The sequence below is a fragment of the Calypte anna genome, chromosome 2 (assembly GCF_003957555.1).
Source record: "Calypte anna isolate BGI_N300 chromosome 2, bCalAnn1_v1.p, whole genome shotgun sequence".
Lineage (NCBI taxonomy): Eukaryota > Metazoa > Chordata > Aves > Apodiformes > Trochilidae > Calypte > Calypte anna.
This window is the reverse complement of record NC_044245.1, coordinates 50,346,457-50,370,881: the sequence shown is the minus strand read 5'-3', so window position 1 is coordinate 50,370,881 and position 24,425 is coordinate 50,346,457. Positions and strand designations below refer to the sequence as shown.

The following is a 24,425-nucleotide window of genomic DNA, read 5'->3' as shown; positions in this document are numbered from 1 at the left end:
ATATATATACACATGATTGAAAAGTAGAGCAGGTTTGTACTAGGAGAAAGAGTAGTCTGGGTTGACTTTAGTTTACAGATACTAAGCTCTTGATGTTTTACCAGTAGCCCAACACAGGTGATTCTAGAGGTTAAATCTGAATTACTTACTGCGGGGGAAGCAGAACTTTATCCAGAAAAACAAGCAACCTGGATGGGTTGGGCATTAGGCAATTAGACATTCCTCCTCACAGGATTTGACCCTTTTCCAGAGTAATTTACAAAATTCCAGCCCAAAAGCTGCTCCTGATTACACCAGTCCAAATGAAGAGCTTTGAGACCAGGCAGAGCCTGAACAGAAATGAGCATCCCCTGGGTCGTGGCCCATGGCAGGGCACTAAGAGGTGCCAGCAGACCATGAGAAGTAAAGAGAGGTGGACTGAGGGCACCTGATAAAAGTTGAGGGAAAGAAGTTCAGTGGATCAGCTGATGGCAAGTTTTGGTGGCATCCATTCCCCCCACAGCACTTTTCCCACTGGAAGTCAGGAAGACTCTCCAAATTTGGGTCTGAAGAGTTCAGCCACAGCACCTGAGGCTGAGAATGCCCCAAATGGCAACTCAGACCTTTTGAATATCAGCCAAAGCTTTCTTTATTGTCATGTCCTGCAAAGTGTTTCAATAGCCAAAGTGTGGTAGGGGGGCCCAAAGCAGGGCAGGTGTAGTAGCATGTTCAGAAGCATCCTCTCTGTGATTGTAAAGTCTAATTTGTGAAAGCAAACATTTCAAAGTTCTGCTCTGTGGGTTTTGCCCAAGTAGTCAGGCTATTATTATTGTTATTATTATTATTATTGTTACTATTATTTATATTCATATAGCATCTATTAGCCCAAGGTACTGCATTTAATACTGCACAAATGCAGAAATGGCTCTGGTAATTCTCGCACAAAGAAAATCTCCCCTTTGACCTGGTTTAGAAGACACAAAAGTGTCTGATGGACTTAGTCAACATAGAATGGTTTGGGTTGGAAGGGACCTTAAAGATCATCTAGTTCCAAGCCCCCTGCATGGGCAGGGACACCTCCCACTAGACCTGGTTGCTCAAGGCCCCATCCAGCATGGCCTTGAATGCTTCCAGGGAGGGGGCAGCCACAACTTCCTTGGGTAACCTGTGCCAGCATCTCACCACCCTCAAATTAAAGAATTTCTTCCTAATGTGTAACCTAAATCTCCCCTCTTCAAGTTTGAAACCGTTTCCCATTGTTCTTTCACTACACACCTGTGTAAAAGCCATGCAAAAAACCATGCAAAATTTCCATTTAATTCCCAGGAGACAACTCCATGAATAGGTTTATCTGGATGATTGTTTGGGGGATTAAGAATTCCGTTTCTATTAGGCAGAGCTGAACCAAAAATAGCTCTTCTTTTATGCCCTCCCCACCCTCCTCTTCAGGTATTTTGACAAACATGAGAAATTCATATCTTCAGTGGAGACTTCTTGCATAGCAGAGGAACTGGAAACACCAGGGCTATTTTAATCCTCAACAAACTTTTTGGATTCAGAGCACTCAGGTGCTTTGTCCTTAAGCCTCTTTCTCTAAACCTGTTCTGCTGCAGGTGAGAAGATCTGGCTGTGATGACAAAACTAAGAGTCACAGGGGCAAAGTAAGTCTGGGACAGGGGAGGATGGGCAGCATCCCACTGCTACCTGAAGCAGTTTGCAAGCTTCATCACAATGGTGCACACCTCTGGTCCTTGCAGGGGGCAATGGGGTGCCAGAGGTGGGAGGCAGACTTTTAGGAAGCTGGAGCTAGCTGGAGACCTCCATTCCCATTCCATTTGGCAGGGGTGCAAAGCAAGCAGGGTGGGTAAAAGAAGCAGCAAGTCAGGATGAGGAAGCTGGAGACATAGATTTAATAGCACATAGGCAGAGGTACTTGGAAGGAATTTAAAAGCTCACTTAAAAAGCTCACTTTAAAGCTCATTTAAAAGCTGTGCTGGTCTGAAAACCCTAAGCAGGAATGCTCTTGAGCTTTGGAAAAGGGGGATCTGCATCTACATCCAAATGCTGCAGCTCACCTCCACTACCAGACTGTGTCAGAGCAAATTCTGAGAGCTGAGATTTCTTGCAGCGGGGAGGAAACAGGGTTCAGCTACAGGGATTTCAAAGACAAATCTTTATTCAGGCTGATGGAAAGTGGTGTTCTGGCTCCTTGTCTCCTGATTGCCTGAGATACTGTCATCTAAACAGTAGTTACACAGCCTCTGGGTCCCATCTGGGACCTCACTCTGGCTGCCAGGTCTGACTATTTTGGTCAGACTTTGTATTACCTAACATGGCTTCTTTAGAAAATGGTGAAGCCACTGCAAAATTAGAGCACAATTGGCCTGCAGCAATTTAAAATAGTCTGGAAATCAACCACTCATATTCATGATGTGGATTTTGAATTGCTATGTGGAGATCACTTTGAAACTACTTCATCCCAGAAATACCAGAAAAAGTGCTGTACATCTCAAGAAATGCTTCACTATGGTGAGCAAGTTCTTGGGTCTCAGCCACAGCTAGTCCAAGGAGCAACCAGGCTTTGGCCCTGCTAGCCCCCAGATTAGTGATGAAAAATAACCAGCTTTAGAGGTCATAGGAAGTGGTTTATTTCCAACCACAGAAGATGAGCAGAATGAACTCTGAAGACATTTTGGCTCTAGCAGCCCTGTGCATGAGAAGCACTGCTGAGCTTCAGAGGAGTGTGAGGAAAGGATGCTGTGGTCAACACATACGTCTGCTTTGTAATGTCTCTTCTGCAGGCAGTCACACACATTTGTTTTTCAGTTGCTGTAGCTCTCTGTGAGCCTTGTGTGGAGGGCTACTGAGGTCCTTTTAAGTACAGACCTGGACATTTTTCATGTACACAATACTGAGAGAGCAGATGGCCAAGCAGGCACTTCTAACAGTGCCTGTCTCACCAGTTCCTTGATTTTCATCCTTGAAATGATGAAATTCAGGAGCAACATCCAGTGCTGTAAAAGCCAGGTTGCTCTGTGCTCTCCTCTGGCATCAGCCTCCTCACTGTGGTAACTCATAGCTTTTAAATAAAGTCAGAAATTCACCGACATTTTTTCCCCCTTGAGCACTCATCTGCCATGCACCCTCACAAGAAATGAAATGACCAACCATGACTGGAATTCCTCTACGGCCAGGGGTGCTTCACCCCACTTTGCAGATAACCATATTTGCTCTTTTTCTTTGCTTGCAGGTTGTGTGCTTGTGGTCTCTGTAATCGAACAGCTTGCACAGTGGCACAACAGCACAGTAAAGGCAGCCATGGAGAGACTGTGCACCTACATACCTGGTAAGTACCAAATAATATGCCGTATGTGATGTTGGTACTGGTGTGTTTCTCTGTTAATTAAAAATGCAAAAGCTTTATCCATTTCTCATGCAGCACCTCAAATGGATGTATCTGAAAGTTAGGAAGGTGCTATCTGGAGTGGCTCACGTGGCTTCAGAACTGGGATTTGAAGTTAGAATGAACAGGGTTGCATTAAGCCCACACGTGTGGGAGCACCAAGGCATGCAGACCTCTTCCTTTCCTTTTTCTCCACGTTGTCTCTTTGTAAGCAGTTTAAGTTTCACTGTAAGCCCAGCCACTCCTCTTTCTTGTTGATATGGGTCTTTTTAGCAACTGTGAAGATTAATATGTTGTCAGCAGGTATAGGAAACTGCTATTGTATAACCTCAAATATATGCTCTGCTCAGAAAAGCTTTTGAAGTGTAACTGATGGTAAAAATTTCAAAACCAATAGCTATTCCATATATATATGTAGACACCCCTTTTGCTGCCCCTTATTTTGTCTGCACAAAGGGGCTTAGCTGTATGAATGCACATCCCTAGGTAGAGAACAATGTGACTGCCAGAATAGCTTTGTGTCTCACAGACCAATCCTGTAACTATTTAAGCAACATTCATGGTATCTTTTTAAAGTAATAAATTTAAAAAGATGGCTTGGGATTCTTTATTAAAAAAACATTTATATGGGACTTCACAATTGTATCTCTGAGAAACCATCTAGCTCTGTGGATCCTAGTTTCACAGAAGATACATGTAGAATATTCATTCCCTCCTTTCCAAGAGAGGATTTCCTGATGCGGGATGGGGCAGGGAGGTAATTGCTGGGATTCATTCACTGATAGAATAACGCTTATCTGATTTCTATTCCATAAGTCATATCCTCAGTGTTTAAAATTATGAGCACATAACCATGAAGTTACAATTAGAAGTACTGATCCTTCTATTAAAATACAATTTTCTTCTTTAAAATATGACATGCTAGCTCTGTGTTCATGATTCACTCAGTGGACTTTGTTCTGCTGACATGTCAAGATACTTCTTTTCAGCTGCCATTCTTTAGACATATAAAATCCTATTATCCCTTTCGTTAAATTTCTCTAATCCAGTTACCTTCTATGAGATGCATGATTACAGCCCACAGGAAAAAAAAAATTGACCCCGAACTTGAAAGGAATGAAAAATCCTATAGATTGTGTGGGAGCTAAAGTGAAACCAAATTTGTCCTCTCCTGGGAGGGAAACACTGAAGCCCAGAATGAGTCAACAGCTTCCTCTTGCTGCTGCTTGAAACAAGAGATGAACTTTGGATGCTGATAGGGAGCAAACCTACTGAAGCAGGACATGCCATTTCACCTGAAGGAGCAACTTCATTTTTATGAAGTTGCCTGCAATTGACTGTAAGAATAATGGCAACAAATTAATGGCAATGTTGTTTTTCATAAGGCCAAAAAGGGAATAAGGAGTCATGTGGTTTTTTAAAAGCCCTGCTATAATTTCCGCTGCAATTATGTTGGAGCTGGGTCAAGCCTATCGTGAAGTTATACAGCGTTCAAGAACAAAAGTATTTAGAGAAAATAAGAAAAAAACAGTACCTCTCAATCCCACTTAATATACTGGGTGGTGTAGAAAGCACAATTACATCCTTATTTGTATGGAAATATTTGCAATGTATGTGGTTCATGTTAGGTGGCCAATAAACCTATGAAAATAAGAGCAGTAACATCATGACTGAAGAAGAAATGACAGGTCTGGAAGAATGGGAAGAATTTACATTACCAAATATGCTGATAGCAAGAATGTATGTTTACCTGGGTGCTGGCTATCTGCCCAATGAAACAGAGGTCTCTGGTACCCAAAACGTGCTTTGAGACCGTCTGCCTCCAGTGTTGCCTCTGAGTCATGCCCTACTTCTGTGTTGCTTACTTCTATGTAAACACCTTAGAGCTCAAGTGGAAATGGCAACATGATTAATACCATCTTTCTTGCAAACACTTACCTTTGGGACTCAGCCAGAATTTGTGTTTCTAGGACTACAAGTCTATGGAGGGAGAACCCTCCCAGTTTTTATCATGGAAGAACAGGGCAGTTTAGGGTTGGATCTCTTTTACCTAAAGCAGGGCAGAAGGAAGTATAGTCTAAATTTTCTCCAAATTTTCCTGTATTTAGTTTGTTTTAAGCTCTTCTCTTGCTCCTATAGTCTCAAAGTTATTCATTATCTCTCTATCATTCTCTTCACCTCTTTTCTGACTTAGGCAGATTCTTCCTAACAGAGCTTTCTCTCGGTGAGACCCTCTCTCTCTGTGTGTTAGCAGAGCTGCAGGTTTGTGAAAGCATGAATTGCAGGCTGGCTCAGAGGATGAGCCTTGGAAACTCTGCCCACGGCTCAGGTCTGGTTTTTTGCTGGTAGCCAAAAACCTGAGTGGTACTTGTTTCTTCCAAGAGGACTACATGTGCCCAACAATAGTTTTATGTTATTGCTGTTCTTTTTGCCACCCCTCACTCTTTCTCTTGTTACCCCATGGGGTAATTTACAGGTCAAATGTATAAAGAATTTATTAATATATATACTAAATGTGTAAAGAATTCAGTGCCCAGATATCAGTGTGCCCAGCAGACCCCCAGCATCAGCTCCCCAGAGGTGCTGGTCAGCCAACCCTCCCCTCCTTGCAGCCACCCCTATGGGTTACAGAAGCCAACTGGCTCCTCCAGGGCCAGAAATGTTAGGGAAAACAGATGGTTTGGGAAACCTATATGGAGACCATCATGTGCAATGCACAGAGGAGGTGTTGGAGAAGCCAGACACCCTCTCCTGCTGGTGACTGTGGTGACAAGTGCCCCACTGGCAAACCTCATCACAGGGTGTTTTAATCAGCAATGATACCAAGCACAGGGTTATTGATGTCTGAGATGTCTTTTCTTTAAGGTGAACAAGAATAAAATCTAATTCTAGCCAAGAGACCGATTTTTAGCTTTCAGATTGCTTCTAAAAAGCCAACAGAGAGGAGTTATGTGGCAAAGGAGGCTAAGAAATGAAGATAGTAACTTGATTGAAATAAAATACCTGGCAAGGGATAAGAAAAATCACCCAGCATAGTTATAGAAGCTGCCCGCAGCACCATATCAGTAGGAGGGTGTTGGGGAAATGATCTTTTCAGTCTCTGCTACGTCTTTCTGGTCCCAGTTCTCCTTTCTCAGGTTGCCAGCCAGGGTGTCTGCAGTCCTGGCAGGAGAGCAGCCACCTTCCCAGGCACCCATGGGAGTGACTCTATCATAGCCCTGATGATAGAGTCAGGGCTGTGAGGTTTTTACCCTCCCCAGAGCAAGACTACCCATCTCGTATGCATCCTGCCTGACCCTGGGCATGTCCAGCCTAGTGATGGTTAAAATGAAATATTCATCCCAAAGTTGGAGGAAAGTGGCTGTTTGAGGGGTTCTAAGGGTTGGGGTTTTTTTGGGGGGAAAGATGAGGATCCTCTATATTTTGTTTCCCAGATACAGATAGCTATCTCTCTGGATAGTGGAGGTGCAAGAGAAAATGATAGCTCTCAGGAATTTCAGGAACTGCAAGTTTGTCATCACCACACTCGTATGAACCTGTCTGTTCATAACTTTTCGCAACACCAACCCTGATGAAACAAGGCCTGACACCTCTTTTGCAGGATTCATGCCTGGTTAACCATCCCTCATCTATTCTGGCCAAGAAAGAATCAGTTTTCCTTTGTGGGAACTATCAAACCCGTGCTGCCATCATGCCCTACCTGTATGCAAACCCACTATCTCTCCACAAAATTACTTTGCTTGGATGAAGGAACTACTTTTTTTTTTTACAGCAGTAACTTATTGAAACCTCCAATGAGCTGTCTTCTGTAGGCTACTGAGGGCATGCTTCACATAGATTAAAGAAAGCCACCTGAGCCAGCATCCTGAAAAGGCACAAGGCTGCAGACTGTCAAAGGAAACCGAATGAAAAGTGACAAATATTTGTTTTAGTGCAATTACTCCTGCACAACTCCTGCTCCACGTGAAACATATTCTCTTAACTCACATGAACCCATAGAGGCTTCAGGGTAGCTCTAGCTGTAGCATTAAGCCCTACATCTACTTTCTGCACTTTGATATATGTAGTAGTTTTCTTTCTTCTCACAAATCTACCGAGCTCTTTGTTTAACTGCTTAGAAGATGCTGCGGTGTGTATGATTTCTTCTTAGTTTTACGTGATGCCATACTCAGAACATTTTAAAAATGCTGAAATGCTGCTTCTACTTTTGGCCCTTATAATATGGCTTGCCTAAAGCCTCATGTTCTGAGTTATGTTAGAAATTCAGCTTTTCCCATTCTCTGATGTTATACTGAAGTCATAGATTGACATGGCTTCCCGCAAGATAAGTCAACATTCCCCTTAATGGACCAGCTCCAGGTGTATTTGACTCTTATAAAACCAGTTTCACCATGCTCTATTACTTAAAAAACGATATATTAATTTTTTTTCTAGACAAACTGCAAGGTGTCTGCTATGTACTCGCTGAACTTTATGGACCACACATAGCTGAACTGTAAGTATTGCTGTGAACTCTTAGCTTTTTCCTTACTTTGTCCTTGACACGTGTGGATGTGCTGTCAGATTGAGGTGCAGGGAGTTCATTCTTAAAATCACATTATTAGGGATGCTTGAGAGTGATTCTGGTTTGTCATTTGTCATAGATGTTCCTGAGTGAATAAGTGCAGGCTGCCTCTGGTAACCATTTTCATACCTGGTTTGAATCTCTGATCAGGCCCACCTGATGTAATTACCTTTTGAAATTCAGCTCGTTTGGCTGAGGGAGGAATTTGAATAACCCATGTGTTCAAGACAGTTTCTACAGAGTCACACAGTACTGTAATACTTGGCTCTTGCTTTCCTTTCTGCCTTTAATCAAGCTTTCTAATTGTCAGCCCCTACCTGCTCTCAGCCCCAACCTTGATACACACTCTCAGGGAAGCCTACTAAGTAATGTAAAGTGATTAAAAAAATAAGATGTAGGTAATTTTATTCCTCTTTGAGAGATCTTAGTTTAATTAACAGAGTTTTTGCCAAACGTTCTTCTTCCCCAGGGTTTTTATTTTTATTTTTAAAACTAGCCAAGGGACTGCAAAGTGCTTACAGGACTAAGAACTGCTGTAATCAAACATTTTAATCTAATTCCTGATTAGCCCAGAGGTATGTCCCAAAAAGAAAGAAACTATCGAAGTGCCTGGTGATGAATGGTAAAGGATACTTGAAGGATTTCTGGTTATTTCCTTGAGTTAATGATTGAATATTCATGTGTGCCAAATTGCATAGACATTAACTTTAACCTTTAAATCTTTGTCAGACTTAAGACTGATTAAAAAACAGAACAGTCATAATGTATTTGACTCAGGTGCTGCATATAAAGCACAGTACTTTTTCATCCTCCTGGGACACGGTTTTCAATGCTGAATTGGATCCTGTGGCAGAAAATCATTCGGACCCAACACAGTACTGAGCAGCAATTATGGGCCACAGTGAAGCAAGCTGAGATTATTGTCTGGCATTTGGGAGATTTAGCTTCCCATGGAAATCACTTCTACTTTCAAGCACCCAGAAGAGCATAATACTCTTTGTTTTCACACTCTTTCTTTCAGCATAGACAAGGAAATGAATGCTGATGTGGTCTGCCATTCCTTGAAGCTATGCAAGCAGGATCCAGGACAACCACTTTGTCATCTCTACACTCCTCCAAAGGTGAGTTGGTTTGCCACTTTTTGCAAAGCTACCAATTGTGGAAGGTCTTCTAAGTTGGAAATGGCTTCCATTGCACATGCATTGCCTAGAAAAGAAATTTCAATGTTGAGCATTGACACTGTAGAAAAAGATGGTTTGAGTGAAAGGTACATGACACAGTTGTGTGGAGCATCAACAACATGGTTTACAGAGACTGGGAATTACAGAGCCAAATTCTCTTGTACTAGTCTGGGTCAGAGAAGAAGAGAAGGGAAAATAAAATCTCCAGACTTTATTGTTAAGCAGTGCAATAAACACAAACCTGAGGCTCAGCTGAGATTCATCTATACCACCATGTAACCATGGCACAACATTACCCCTACAGTGCCTGATCTGCTGTGTTGCAGCCTGGGTACAAGCTGGTTAGCAGGGCTGTTTACCTTGGACTAGTCTGCAGTGCAAGAGGCTTAAGCTAATGTGTGTAATCTTTTGCCACAAGCTGGAAAGGTGCTCAGTTACCAGAGTTTTTGTCATGTATGGTTACTTGCTACACCATGGTAACTTGATTGCGAGTCCTACAGCTGTCCTGCTCAGCCACATACGTCTGCATAGGTGTCTAAACAGATTCAGTTTATTTTTTAATTTTTTTTTGGTTGTGGGTTTTGTGTCTTGCTTTTTTTCTCCAGTCATCATGCATCCTCACTCACACTAAAAGCTGTGAGTGATGGTGGTTGTTTGGCAGTGTCAAAAAGCAAGTGATTCACTTAGGCATCTGATTTTGGAAATCTTTTTCCCTGCATCTGAATGGATAAAGACATGTTTGATTTCTAAAGGTTTACACAAGATGTATTACATGGGGCCTAATCCAAAAGCCATTGGAAACAGTCAGAGCCTTTTTGTGGGCTTCCTTGAGCTGTGGTTCATCTCTAAGATGGATTTACTCCTGCCAGTATTAAGACCTGGAGAAACACTTGACAAAGTGCCCATAACAAACCTGAACAACTTCCAAGAAATTTTGTTTTATAGCAGGTGTGTGTCTCTTGTGACTCCTATGTTTCATGCTGTGCCAATAGAGATACATGGGTGAGCAAACAGGCAGGGATGAAAGAAGAAGAATGAAGGCAGCAAAGAGGGCCTACACAAACTTGGTTCAATCAGGATGTTGCCCAAACTTCATCAGATGTGTTCGTTCAGGAATTCTGTGTCTGAACACACAATTTAAGCCAAGGTGCTTCCCCTGTAGGTATTAGAAGATCTGTGATGAATTGCTCAGCATACCAACCAGAGGGTACAGACTACCACTTGTGAGGTTGCTGTCAGACTTTGGTTAACTCTTCCTGTCTCACAGAGCAAGGTTTGACTTCTTCAGCCTCCAGTGACAGATCTGCAAGTGCACTTTCTGCAAGGAAAAAAAGTGAAAATATTTTTCTTTTCAGTTTTATTTTTTAAACAAAATTTGCAGTCTCATTTGCATGGCCTGGAGACTATCTCTTTGAGTGGGTGGCTCAAGCAACTTCTCTCCCTTCCAAGTGGTAGCTAAACCCCTTTCTGTCAAGGTGTATTTGTTTCTCATCAGGAATAAGGGAACTCTACCAACAAAATGATTTTTCTACCCTGACTGTGTCCTACTTTTTAGCTCACCTGGTGCCCTGAGAGAGTGTAAGGAGGCTGTGGGAGATGGGAGAAGAGCAGTGCTTGGAGTTCATGCTCAAGTGCTTGATAAATTGCCCACAGTAACTCTGACAAGTCAGACCGAGTGAAGGTGAATTATGGGTGAAAAAATTAATATTCAGTCAGAGATGCAGATGCATAAAATGCAGTTTACCTCACATTTGCTTCTTCGGTTTGTAATTTGATTGATCACTTCAGTTACATGAGCCTGAAAACGCTGGCTCAGTCCCCTGCCAAGTGTTTGAACAAGACTTCAATACTAATGACTGTTTTGTTCAGCGCTATTGATTTTCAGGTACTTTGTTTATTCATTTAGACTTTTGGATGCCCATTTTCCCAGAATTAGTATCATCTTTGTACTGGCAAAGTCGGTAAAATAAATAAAGTTCTTTGCCCTTATAAGACAATATAATGTTCAGGTTTAATTGCTTTCAAGGAGACAAATAACAATGTGTGGCAGCTTTTTCAGTCAATAGTTCATTTTGGTTTGTTTCTGTGATGTTGCTCTGATGAGATCATGTGTCTCAAGGAAAGAAGACCCCCTGCTTCAGAGGCCTTGCAAACTATCTACATAATGGAGACACCACAAGCTGAGTAAATGATACGTGCACTACATTACATACTTCCCTGGTCTCTGACAAATTAGCCCAAATTAATTTTTTTGCCAACCTGCCTGGAGCCATTAGCACTCAGCAATTTTTCTAGGAGACTTGGCTCTAATTACGAATAAAAAATATTGCTCTATTTGTATGGAGTGCGATGCTCTCAACACAGATCTGGAGGAAGAGAGCATCAGCCTGGGGGAGGTAGGGGGGGTTCATTGGGGCTTGGGTTAGGGGTGGGCTGCCCTGCTGGTGGGCAGTTCCAGGAGCAGGACCCTGATGTTGGGTGGGAAGAGTGGTGGCTCCTGGATCTCAGGAAAACAGATGTCTCTTGTAATGGGGTCCTGTGAGGCCCTAATTACCACTGGTGGCACATAAAGCAGAGCCTGGACCAGGACTGGAAGTGCAGGCTTCCCTGCTGCATGTTTCTCTCCCAGTAAGAGGTTCTCCTCTGCCTTTTGTATTGAGGGTGTTCAAATCAGGAGGTAAAATACCTGTAGCTGAAAACTGGGCTGTATCTAAAGCTGCTGTAATATGTGTTGTGGTCTGTTTCATCAACGGTTGATATTCTAATGTTGGCTGCAGCACCACTCCAAAACTCTGACAGTGGGTCCAGGTATCCAAGTTACCTGTTTAGGATGACTGGATATCTTTTACTCAAAAAAGTTTATAAGCTCACATAAAGGTGAACATCCTGCACCAGGTCCTGTGATACAGGGGTGTTCCTCTAGCAAGTGAAAAGGGCTGAAATAGGGTGAGGAGTTTTAGGTACTGCCTACCAAGCTCCCTGTATGGCCTCAAGAGAGAGCAGATTTGCAGGAGATTAATCTCAGCTTGCCTCAAGATTGTTTGAAGCCAGCTGGCCTGTCAGTTAGATGGCAAAACTTTAAATGATTTTGTTGGGGCCAGAATAATGGCTCAACTTCAACACTGGAGTCCTCCTGCTGGCAATCATAAATGGTCTGTATTGGATGGAGCTGGTACACTTCTTTCTTCCCTTTAGAGAGTCTTTTCTGCAACCCATCACTTTTCTGCTCAGGATTATTAGAGACTTTAGCTTAACCTCCAGTTGAAGGATTTTCCTGGGAGTCATCTTACATCAGAAAAAAATACATGTTTATGCTAATGCAATTTTATCTCACCAAAGTAAGTTTTATTGCCACAAGAAGTCATGCTGGTTCATGTCCCTTCTATCAGGTCTTTCACTGATTTTCTGAAAATCAAAAGCCACATCCCTCATGGACATGGCTGTTGGCAGCCTGCTCTTTGACAAAGTAAGAGCCAAACAGTTCTGGATGGAAAAAAACCCCAAACCCTTTGGGGTTTCATTTAATAAAAAATACTCCCACTATTTTCTCTCTCTCTTGCAGTGAAAATGTGAGCTGCTTCCCAAAAGTTGAGGCAGAACCAGGCTCTGGGGTGAGAGTGCTTCTGCACTCCTGTTAAGAGCAGTCTGCCAGCCAAAGGCCAACCTTGCATAAAGCAAATATCTGGGAGGCAGGTTAGGTTCTGGGGAGCAAGAAACCCTCCTGTTAGCCTTTCTTTTTATAAATAGGTAAAATGTACTGAAATGGCAATTGTTTCTGCTTCTGAAAGACTTGAGCCCTGGAGAAACAACCTATAGACAAGTGACAGCAAAAGGCACAGTTTGAGCACTAGGTCTACCTCTTTCACTTGTTTTCTTACAGATTGCCCAACTCCTCTTCACTATCAGAAAATAAAATGCAGAGGAAGGCCATGGAGGTGATCAGAGGCAACCCATGGGGAACAGCAGTGTTGGTGTGGGAGGCTGGCAGACCGAAGTGTGGGGACAGGGAAACATTGCTTCTGGATACCTACTGTTTTTCAGATGCAAACTAGAAGAAATAAATCAAAATGTTTCATCTAGAGCACACAGGGTCCAAGCCCAAAAGAAACATGTGGTGTAAAATGAGCAGAAGTCAGAGTAGTTGCTCTGCGGGGGAGAAAGGACTGAGTCAGGCCTTGCATGGTTTAGATCTGGTCTTGTAGAGAAGGTCCCTATTTTGCATCCAAAGCACGTATAATTTTGAATAGCTATCCTGTGCAATTGTAATGATTCCCCCATGGCCTCTGCAGGATGAAGGGTGGGAGATATAGAATAAATTCCATTTTTGCCAGTGCTGTTTAAACAAGCTCTTCATCATTTTGGTACCTTGGTATGCAAACCTCTGGGAAAAGGATTGTAAAAATAAGTTAGAAGGCAACCTGTTGGAGTGTTTGGTAAATGGAAAGACTCCTGGAAAAGACTTGGCTAACAAGGATGATAAATGAGAGACAACTGAAGTTGGTTCATTCGTTAGCTTATGATGAGAAATAGATCTGTTTGCAACAAATTCATTACTGGGAATATATGGGATATTGCTGGAGCTTTCTGAAGCATGTAGTTCTCATGCACTACTGCTGAGAGCTGGAAAGGTTTCTCCTCTCCTGCACAGCCAAAAGAGATTGATGAATCTTGTCTCTCTGAAAATTTTTATGCATCGTACTAAACTTTAAGTAGTTTTCCTCATCTGAGTCTCAAGTTATTTTATAGCAGAAATGATAGCAGCTGGTAATGTGCAACATAACTGTGGCAAAAGCAAGATGCACATTGGCTTTTGGGGACAGCAGCTGCCCAGGGAGAAGAAACTAGGAACCAATGTCTTGGCTCCTTCCTAGAATCTCTTATCTACTTGTGACGTATCCAGATTTTCTAAGACTATAGACACAGTGAACTAAGCATGTATTGAACACATATATTAGTGTGACACATATGTTAAAAAACCAATAACCTAGAAGTCTATGTTCAATGTGGCTTATTCTTACTCTTCCTTATCCCTTTCTGTTATTCACTATGAAGTTTTGACCCTTGAGTATCACAGTTAATTAATTTGCTTTGATCACTGTGTAAATCAATTAAATGACATGCTAAATTTTTTCCCCTGATAAGAAATGTTGGTAATGGTTGCTTTAAATGCAAATATATGCTGCTTTAATATTCCAAGCTGGCATGCCCACTGTTCAGTATGGTGCCATGACTTGAGGGATATTTTTTTTTCTAAATGCTTTAGTGCTACCACTTGGTCAAGCATGCTTTTTTTCCTCCTGTGTTGAGTTCTTATGGCTTTAACCAGATAAATATAAACTTGTGCTGAACTTTACCTTGAAGCTCTCAACCCCAGCTGATGTGAAGCTGGGCAGTAATGTCCTTATGCTAGGCGGTAGGAGGCATTGATGGCTGGTCGTTGTCAGACAGAACAGTGTGCCCTGGGTAATCATTCTGATTAGCAACAAAGTGCTAACACATTTGTGATACACAATTGGAAGTATTTGTAAAGGTAATTTATTTTTATCTGTCTTTCTTTTTAAAATTATTTTAAATGATCCTTAAAGCCTACGAAATAAAGGCAGTGATTCCTTCCAAAAGAGGGCAAATGAGCAGTATTTTCAGCCTTCTTCATGTTGAAAGCTAGAGGGGAAGGGCAGAGACCATCACACAGAGATGACTGTTTGCAGAGGTGGCTTAATAAAAGCAGGACAATATATGGGAATTATCACTGCTGAAATAGAACAATATTGTCCGAAAGTAAGAATGGAACAGCAAGAGAGAGCACACTAGTGTTACCCTGCCAAAACTAAATGCTTTTGCCAGAAGTTTGCACTGAATTCTGCCATCTGAGCTCATCTCAGAGGCACTCAGGAACTGGCTTACTCATGAGCAGGGCACCCACAGCACAGTCTTAAACCCCCCTCCTGGACTTCTGTTACTAGCTTCTTTTTTCATTATTTTTCTTGAAGTTGTGGGATCTTCTTCTGTTACAGGAAGATTTTATGGACTTTAGAAAGTGCTGTAGATCAGAGCTGTTAAAGAGCTGTCAAACAGCTGAGACTGCAGGAGCATACCTGGGGCATATCCTCACCTCTATGACTTGGGTAGAAGCCTTGTAGCGAGAAAATCAGTGTGTTCCTTCTGTTATGTGCTATGAACCATGTTTCTTGAAGCCAGGGTAAACTCAGCACCCATGGCACACCTGCCCTCCTGCTGCCAGCAGCATTTATTCCTGAATTGTCACTCAGAGTTGGTGCCCCTTGCACAAAATTCCCTGTCCTCCTTTGAGGAGCATTAATTCAATGGGGAAGGTATTTGAGGAATTATCAGGCTATCACCAGCAGTCATAATTCATGGCATTACCGTGGCCAATTCATTCTCTTTTAATAAAGATGCCCTTCCAAGGTCTTTTCTTGCAGTGCTTGTCCCATTCTTCCTTTTTGTTCAGGTGTAACTACCTCATTTTGGAAGAATCCCAAAATGCTTTTTTCAGCAAAAACTTCCATGAACCCAACAGAAAAACAATCTTGCCACTGTCTGCAAGACCTTGCCCTCCAAGGAAGATATTTCCAGAAAAAAAAAAAAAAAAAAGCTAACCTTCCTGTATCCTAAGCAGGATACTGCCTACCAGTCTGTAGTCCCTGCTTTGTACCTTCCCACGTGCCAGCTGCTCCCTTGCTGAGATGAACCTCAGCTGAGAATAAGCCTCATCCATGCAGGACCCTACGTCCCCTCTTTACCCCTTCAGAGCAAGACAGAGCAGCATCACACACAAAACCTTCTTTTGACCACCTAATGGGTGAGTTGTTCTTCAGCAGGAGTCACTGGAGGAGCTTGTTCTCTGCAGTGCAGTCAGATCTGAATGTCAGCTCTTTTACCGAGCTGGACTTGTCCTCAGGAAATAAATGATGCCCTGGAGCAAAATAAATGAACTCTCACAACTGGAGTTTCATAGAAGGTGATTGGATAATTGATTGCTAGCCCAATAAAAAGTAACTGATGATGCATTTATGGAGTCATACATCATTTTTTGTGCTGTGACATATATATTTTTTTAAAAAGGCAGAAAACGGGGAGAAAGAATGGTAGAATGCTTTGAGGCTGATCTGTTTCTATTTTGTTTTGGTCTCCTAGGTGGGACTGAATACTGCAATAAGGAAAGCAAAAAGGATTATGAAGACTTCCAAAGATCTGGTAAGAAATCAGTGGCACTAGAATGTTTTACACTGTACTTGCATTTTATCAGGAGTGACTCCTCATTTATTTTTCCTAACTATCAACCCACCTGATCATCCTTGAATTAAACATTGTCTCATTCCTACCCTGTGTAGGGTCTGGTCTATCAGGTGACACTGGGAAGGAGAGAGAGCAAGATAATAGAAAACATGAAATAATGGGAGAATGAGAAAAAAACTTAATGAAAAATGTAGACTGCTTGTAGAGTAGGGATAACAGTCTATATCTATCCAAGACATAAATTTGAGTCTCAGATTCATGCAGCAGCTGATGATATAATCTGTGAGTGCTGTAGTGCAGTCATGCTGAGACATTCCCTGGTACTATCCCAACTTGCCTTTGGTGGAGCAGCCATCCTTAAACCAAAATAAAACCAGAGATTTTTTTTTTTATTTTTTTTTTTATAAAAACAGGAATTTTATGCTAACCCTGTGCTTTTTCATCCACAAAAGCTCCCTTCCTTCCTTCCTTCCCACTTCTTACAGTATTGCTATTATTATTACTTATATTAATTATTTTAATGAATATTTTTATTATTATTATTATTATTATTATTATTATTATTATTATTATTATTATTATTATTATTATTATTATTGCTCAGCCTTGTTTCATGCTTCTTCCTTGTACCCTTTCATCCCTGCTTTGCCCATGTACCCATATGTGGGAGGAAGCCTCATCAGCTGAGCCACTGTCTCAAAGCACAGTGAGTGACTGTACTTTGGGATTGTCTGAAACCCAAACAATGCCCTGAATGCATATTCTGCATATTTTTCCTTTATTTTTTAGAGGTTGCTTTTGCCTTTAAACTTAAAAACTGAGATTTGAAGTCACTGTGACTCCAACAGCTTTAAAGAATAGTGGGGAAGGGAAGGGCAGCTTTTGTTCTGCTGGGTTCCCTTACATGAGTCAGCTCTGCTGTAGGGTTTGCTTCTAGCTGCCTTCAGGAACCTAATACAAAGCAAATGTTTTTGCTGTTTCTGAAGAAATGATTGATATTGCTTCTTCCTGAATCCTCACTGTGATGCTACTCACAAAAGTGAAAACTGAGGTGCCTAATTAGCCTCTGGACAATTGCCAAATTACTAAGCCAGGGAAATAAACAATGCGCTGGAGAGAAGGGTCTCGGCTCCTGCAGAAAAGCACCCAGCAGGATCTTATTCATTTTCCTTCCTATTCAGCTGTGCTGCTGATGGCCTGAGATTTCCACTCAAGTTACATGACATTTCTAATCCCCTTCCCCCTAGTGCAAGTCCCCACATTAACACCTGCATCAAGATGCTCCTAGTCGAGGACTTCTCTGTTAGCCTGAACCTGGGCACCTGTGTGGGGATGAAGAGGAATCCAAGAGTAGCCTCTGCCTCCCAGGACACAGGGCTCCTTTCCTCCCTCGAGTGTGATTATACCCTTGGCATATCAGGCTGTGTCCCTTGCTTGGCCAGCCCCATCTGGCTTCTGAGATTCATGTGTGCCATGTCCTTCCAGGCTGTCCTATGTAGGGTGGCATGGTTGGCATCGGTATTTGAGTGCAGTGGGGTCTTCTTCCAGTTTTCCTCTAGGATCTCATCTCCTCAAAGTTGCTTGATTCCATGAGGCCCCCTGTATCTCCCTTGCTCTCTGTTGCAGCGCCCTTCACCTTTTCCTGCCCCTGCTTGCCTATTCAGCAGCAGGAAGGATGAGCAGACTGTGCCTCAGCTAAGAGCAGCAAGGTTTTGGTTATAGTTGGGTTTCTCCAGTCAATTTATTTTTAAACTCACAGTATAAGATGAGTTCAAATGAAAACAAGTATCATGTGGTTGGCTGAGCCACTCCTGCAGGTATTCCTGACATGTTCCCTTTAATGACCCTTGCTGAAATTTATTTTGAAGCTAGAAAATGAAAAGTAATGTTTCTAGAGGCATTACTGTCTCTCACAGCTTCCCTTTAGCTGGCTTGCAGTAAATTTCATTTCAAATCCTGATAACCAACGTAGTAAGAAACACAAAAGATCTCCAAGAGAAAGCACAGCATGTATCACACCTGCATAAGCCCTGTATCCCCAGAGTGGCAGAACGAGGACCCAGAAATGCCCTGTCTTTGGTAGGGCATCTCTGCATCGACACTGGTGGAGACCGAAAAATATTCACCTGGCTTTTTTTATGTTTTGGTCATGCTGGACAAAAATGTCACATTATAAGAGAAATGATTATGGCTGTTGGTAATGAGAACAGGATGTCTGGCTGCCTTCCAGAGAAGCTGTGTTTACTGTGTATTTCTTAGGATCACTGTGGATTTGGGAAAAAGAAAAGGTATTTTCAAGATGTATAAATGCAGTGAAAGTAGCTGCAAACAAAAATAAATAAATAAAATAAAAATTTAAAAATCTAATAATTATCTCCATTCATTAAAAGTAGTGGGCTATTTGTGAGTGAGTGGCTTAAAGCAAACACCAACAAGCATTAGGGACTCATTGTTACTCTTTGTTGTAAAACCAATTAAAATCATTATGGAAATGTCATTAGAGAATGTTAATAGGCAATGAATAAATATTGGTGTTATCAATCACTGTGAGCACCTCTAGCACTAAATGTTCTTCTGGGGGGCGAAGATCCTAAGAGGCATCTGTGAGCAGTAGCAGTGGAGGAATGACAAATGCAGCCATGGCTGTAGCATTCAATGAGGATGAGCACTGTGTGTGCAGTCCTGTCTCAGGGCTGCACTCACAGGAGAAGTGGGAAGCCACAGAGGGAGCCAAAAGGGAACTGGAAGGCAGAGGAGGGTATGAAGCAGTCTCCTGCACCACCCACTTGTGTTACACAGGGGTAGGTAATCTGTCTCCTCCCCAAAACACAAACAGCAATCTCAGTCTGGCTTTACTGGGAAGGACCCCAGGGTGCCTGTTCACCTGTGTTCTTCAGCTCACTCAATTACACATGCAAAGATTATCCCTTTCTTTAATCCTGTGCTCCTTAAGAGTAACACAAGACAACCTCAAAAAGCAGATGAGCTGCTCTCCTGCACGTCCCCGAGCAGAGCTGAAGTGCTATGTCCAGACCTCTCTCTCCCATGTGCTGTGGGGATGTGTAGGCTGGGAAGCCCAAGGATGCCGTGCTCTGGAATGCTCTGGGATGCTGCTTCAACTCAGTCTCAAAGCCCAACTTGACACCCCCTGTGCCACCACCAGGGCACCATCATGCCAACCTTTCCCACCAAAATTAGGCAATCTCTGGGGCTGCAGGGTAATCTTTCTTTGAAAGTGACAGAGGTCCAATTTTCAAATTCCTAGCTGAGAAGAAAGCAGGGAAGGTTTTATTCTATTTTCAGGAAAGACTAGACTTTAAATGCAGCTTGTGAGAAAAGTGTAATGTTTTATTTATTTGTTGAAAGCCCTGTAGTTTGTGTTTCTGGTGCAGTTTCAGCTAAAGATGCCTTTGTGTGCTGTGATATAGGCTAAAGTGAAAAGCCCAGAGCACAAGTGAAGACACTGCAAATCTTAGCCTGATGGAAAGCTTTAAGAGCTTCTAGTGCTTTTAGAGGCAGTGCTGAGATTAGTCCTACATGGGCAATTTGGGGGAAGTGTTTTATTTCCTCTCTTCAGGGAGGCATACATAAGTGTGCAAAGCTCTGAGAAAAGTCGTCATCCTACCTGCACATCTCTCATGTTCTCTGCCTGTCTGGCCATACATGTGTATGCACACACAGGGAGCAAAGTGGAGGCCTGTGACCCTGCCCTGCTGCAGGAATAGCCCAGAGACACCCAGGCTGGCAATGAAATCAAATAGAGGGATACGGACGGATGGGCAAAAGCACGGGGTGGCTGGAGCCAAAGCAGTGCGATAAGGTTGATCTTTCAGCTCATAGAAAGGCCCAACTCTGGGCTCCTTTTGGCCATTTCTACCCATTCCTTTTGTGGTTGTATTCTGGTTTCTCCTTTGACTCCACTGTCACTCTCTCCACCTCATGGAGAGATCTTGCCAGCCTTGTCATTTGAGTGTTTTGGACAGAGCTGATGAGTTAACTGAGGGGGGATGATGGGGCTTGTGGATTTCTTGTCTCTTGCCCCCTTGACTTTCTTTTTTTCTCCCCTCATTTCTCTACTGGGTCCTTCAGAAAGTGCTCTGTCATCCCCCATCAGCATGGCACCATGCTTTTAGGTTTTTTTCTCTGTATGTGAAATGTGTAACACAAGGTTCCAAGGACAGACCTCCTAAGTGCTATGGCAATATAAATAACTACCCCTCTTTGCATGTAGTTATGAATGTAGTGTCCATTTGCCCATCTGCTCCATCAGCAGCATTAGTGAATAGGTAATTAGTTAATGAATTAGTTAATTAGGTAATAGATAATAGCGACTGTGCAGCTACGTCTGTATTTACCTGAATGCCATCTGTGTTTAAAGCCTACCTGAACTTAGAGTGAAGCCACTTTAGCAGCATATTTTGAGGTCAATTATTGATGCAATGCAATGCTTCCATAAACTGAGCATTCAGTAACGAGGTTTGTCTCAGCTTCTGAAGATTCCTTGCCACCTGGTACCTTGACTGGATCAGCTTGGTTATGGTCTTACCAATGTTGAAAGAAAAGCAGCTGTCTTTACAGCTTGCAGGTCTGACCAAGATGAAGGTCTGACCTGGTTATGAGATTTCCAGGTAAAAATCTCATTAAAAATCTCATTCTATGCATATACTTGATCCTCCCATTTCTCCTCTCATTGGAACTGTTCTTATTCAACTCTTCCCAAGCCTGCAGAAACCAGCTTTATGGCCCACAATGTGTTACTTCCACTTGCTTAGCACTAAGTGTCAGACACCACTGTGTTTATTGAACATGAGAACAGCAGTTTTTACAATGAGTAAGAAAAACAACTTTGGTACATGAGAAGAGACAGTTTCACAGAAGCATCTTCCTTCCTTTTTAGTTTTACAGCTCTTTGAAAGCAAGAGAAGTTGGTTTATAAAATGCTCAGCTGAAATCCTTAAGTTGTCTACTATGTTGTGTCTAAATCCTCTGGCATGTAGCACCCTTTATGAAGTCACTGGAGTTTTCAGATGTTTCTAGGCAGACAATACATGATTTATCTATAGACTTCATTACCCCAAGCCACACTGCCTCAATGATTTAATGTATTCACCTTCTCTTATTTTCTTTCCCTTCAGAAGATCTTCACGGGGTTCTCAGCTGTATGTGCATTTCCTCTTCTGGATAACCTGTGTGAGAAGATTAAGTAGTATGTATAAAGTTTTCAGTCCTTAACCCCAGAAACAGAATATGGTACATTTTTTTCTTTCAAAAGTCCTTCTCACTTAATGAATCTTCCTATATTTTACTTCTTTTGGTTTCCTTCATAAAACTATTGCCCAGGTAACATAGAAGGAGGCTGTGGAGTTCATGTGAGTAAAATTCCTCAGAGGGATCCTTGTGCTTTTTCAGTACTTAAAATACTTGCATAATTTTAGTGGGTTCCTGAGGTGAAATGCATGACACACGCATAGCAGGACAACTCCAAGAGCCAATTATCTCCTGAGCCCAAGATTTCCTGAGCCTGGGAAACTTCTCCATTGCATTTGTTCACTGAATCGTGGTGTCCATAGCTCAGGGCAGGAAGTCCACCAGCACCTTTATATATGAGTGTGAGGAACATGAATTAGGCAGAATTGCAAAGTGCAGGAGAATCTCAACATACTTAAACAAGCCCTGTGGGTGGTGGACAGGAAAGCAACTTTGGGCAGTGCTGACAATGCTGACAGTTTCTGAAAACAGGCTGGGGGCAGCAAATGAGCTATCACCCCTAAAGCATGTTGGTAAAATTGCTGCAATGATTTGGAAGAGGATTTGAGCAAATCTAAGAATAAATATCAGCAATATATTTTGACTGATTTGACTGCCAAGACTAACTTGCTCGTATATTTCTACTCATTTAATTGAAACTGTGGACATCAAGAGTTTATTAGGAATGGCTTGATAAACATGAAACATCTCCTAAGCATTCTTGAAATGAGGACAAGTAATCTGAGTTTGAGCCCTGTGAGCCCAAGCAGTGAAAGCAGGAATCAAATTGTGTATCACTTTTGATAGCATGTGTTCAACTCCTCTGATCTCCTTCTCTTTTTTGTGGTTTTCGTTATTTTTTTGTTTTCATTATTCTTTCTGTAGCTATAAAAACATGTTTGGCAGTTGAACTCTTTTAGGTGGTCTGGATCTGTGCCAGTTCCTTGCCACTGAACCTTGCTGTGGAGAAGAAGTAGCTCAAAGCAATTACTGATCACAGACAGACTAAGGAGCCCCTACCAGGAGTGCATGCCACCTGTTCCCTGTGTATTCTTTTCTTATCCTGATGCCCTTGCAGTCTGAGGAATCCACCCTCATTGGAACTATTTGCTCTCTGAGCCAGGTTCAATATCTCTTATAAGTTCAAGAGGCTGGAAGAACTCAAAGAAAACTTTTCAAATAAAGAGTGGTTAGCATTTAATTCAAAGAGGAATGCCTGCTGGGCCAGATATGAAAATCTGCTCAGTGTAGGTGAGCTAAATTATAGCCTGTAGCCAAAATGAGGCACCATACTTGGGCAGCACCACATGAGATCTAGCATGTGTCCAAGCTAAATAGGAAGGGGAACAGAACTGACACCATCATTTAACACCTGCTTCAGGTACCACTAAAGCCTATAGGGTTGCTGGAAACAGAATGTGAAATAAAAATACATAGTTTCCAAAGGTTAATGTAGTTAGGCACTTTGGGGGACCAATGAGGACCACTCATTGCTCAGATCAAAGTCAAATACTTTAATACTTTTCCTGAATACGTTTGAGCATGGCCAGATGTTTGTGGGACCAGAAACAGAAACTGCAAGATGGGCTGCTAATCCTCAGGTAAAGCATAAGGCCACTTGTGAATTCAGTGTATATGGTCCTTCCTCTTCATATTATATTCAATTTTACCCTAAGCACAAAAGGAGAGAGCAGGTGTAAAGATTTGAGGGATGATTATAACAAAGGGTATTTGCCATTCGGTTTTTACAAAAGAAAGAAAGTCAGTCTCCATCATTATAAGGCCTCATTCTGAAGCTCTTTCTCAGGTAGGACTTCTGCTAGGCTGAGTGTAGTATTTATTTAAAAAAATTAGTTACTTTTACCATAGTTTTGATGTCCTAGTTTGTTTTAGAGATTGAATGTTCAGTGTTGCAACCATACATGAGTCCATCAGCCTCACCTCGAGATCTCAGTCAGCAGATATCGAAAGAAATCAGATTTTGCTCCTTTGGACAGAATAATTTTGCTGAAGTACAAGCATGCACCTAAAACTGATTATGGAGTTGCAAATGACATACCAGCTATTCTGTTCACTTCACTGTGTTTTTTCACTGCATTTGTTGTTTATGGTTTTTAGTGTCATAAGAAATAAACTGCCTTTTGAAGATTTTGATGGAGATAAATTTAGTACCTTCCCGGTAAGCAAAGTTTTTCCTTTGGTACAGTAATCCTTTGATAATGGAATTGTCTAAGGGATTCCCCCTACCTTCCACAAAACCTTATTCATTCACACGAAAATAGATAAAAGAGTGGATGGAGGGTTTTTTTTGTCATAAAAGATGCTTTCTTTTCTGGATGAAAAACAATCATTCATTTACACCACCTGGGGAGATGAAATCATAAAGCTGTGCTCCCTGCAGAAGAAAATTGCTCTGCTGCTGAGTGGTCTGTTTACTGAATTAATAGATGAAGTAAAGCCATATAAAAAAAAAACAAATTAAATTGCCAGCCTGTCTAATTTCTGCACCCAAGTGTGCAAGGTTCCATTTCTTAAAGCTTAGCAAAGGGACTCTGGAATACAACCAATTTACTGGGTTTTATTCCTACACCTTGAGTTAGATTCTCATTTCAGATATTTTAAATTAAAAGTGCAAGAGTAACAATGAACATCCTCTCTGTGTTCTTCTCCTGGCTTTCAGACATTGAGGGGATATCACTGGAGAGGCAGAGACTGCAATGACAAAAACATCACCGTGTACCCTGGCAGACGGTAAAGCTTTTAATTATTTTAAAGTCTTCCCAGTAATTGTGGC

At 42.0% G+C, this 24,425-nt stretch overlaps 1 protein-coding gene across 2 annotated transcripts in view; it reads left to right on the top strand.

Moving 5' to 3' along the window:
• The window catches only part of AOAH (acyloxyacyl hydrolase), a 74,505-nt gene that overhangs the window by 9,810 nt on the left and 40,270 nt on the right, over window positions 1–24,425 (top strand). For both annotated transcript variants that reach the window (XM_030445428.1, XM_030445429.1), the window contains exons 3-9: window positions 3,230–3,325; window positions 7,817–7,877; window positions 8,968–9,067; window positions 16,283–16,342; window positions 21,520–21,590; window positions 23,750–23,810; window positions 24,312–24,382. In XM_030445428.1, coding sequence (XP_030301288.1) covers window positions 3,230–3,325; window positions 7,817–7,877; window positions 8,968–9,067; window positions 16,283–16,342; window positions 21,520–21,590; window positions 23,750–23,810; window positions 24,312–24,382 — 520 coding nt within the window. The remainder of the gene's footprint in view (window positions 1–3,229; window positions 3,326–7,816; window positions 7,878–8,967; window positions 9,068–16,282; window positions 16,343–21,519; window positions 21,591–23,749; window positions 23,811–24,311; window positions 24,383–24,425) is intronic.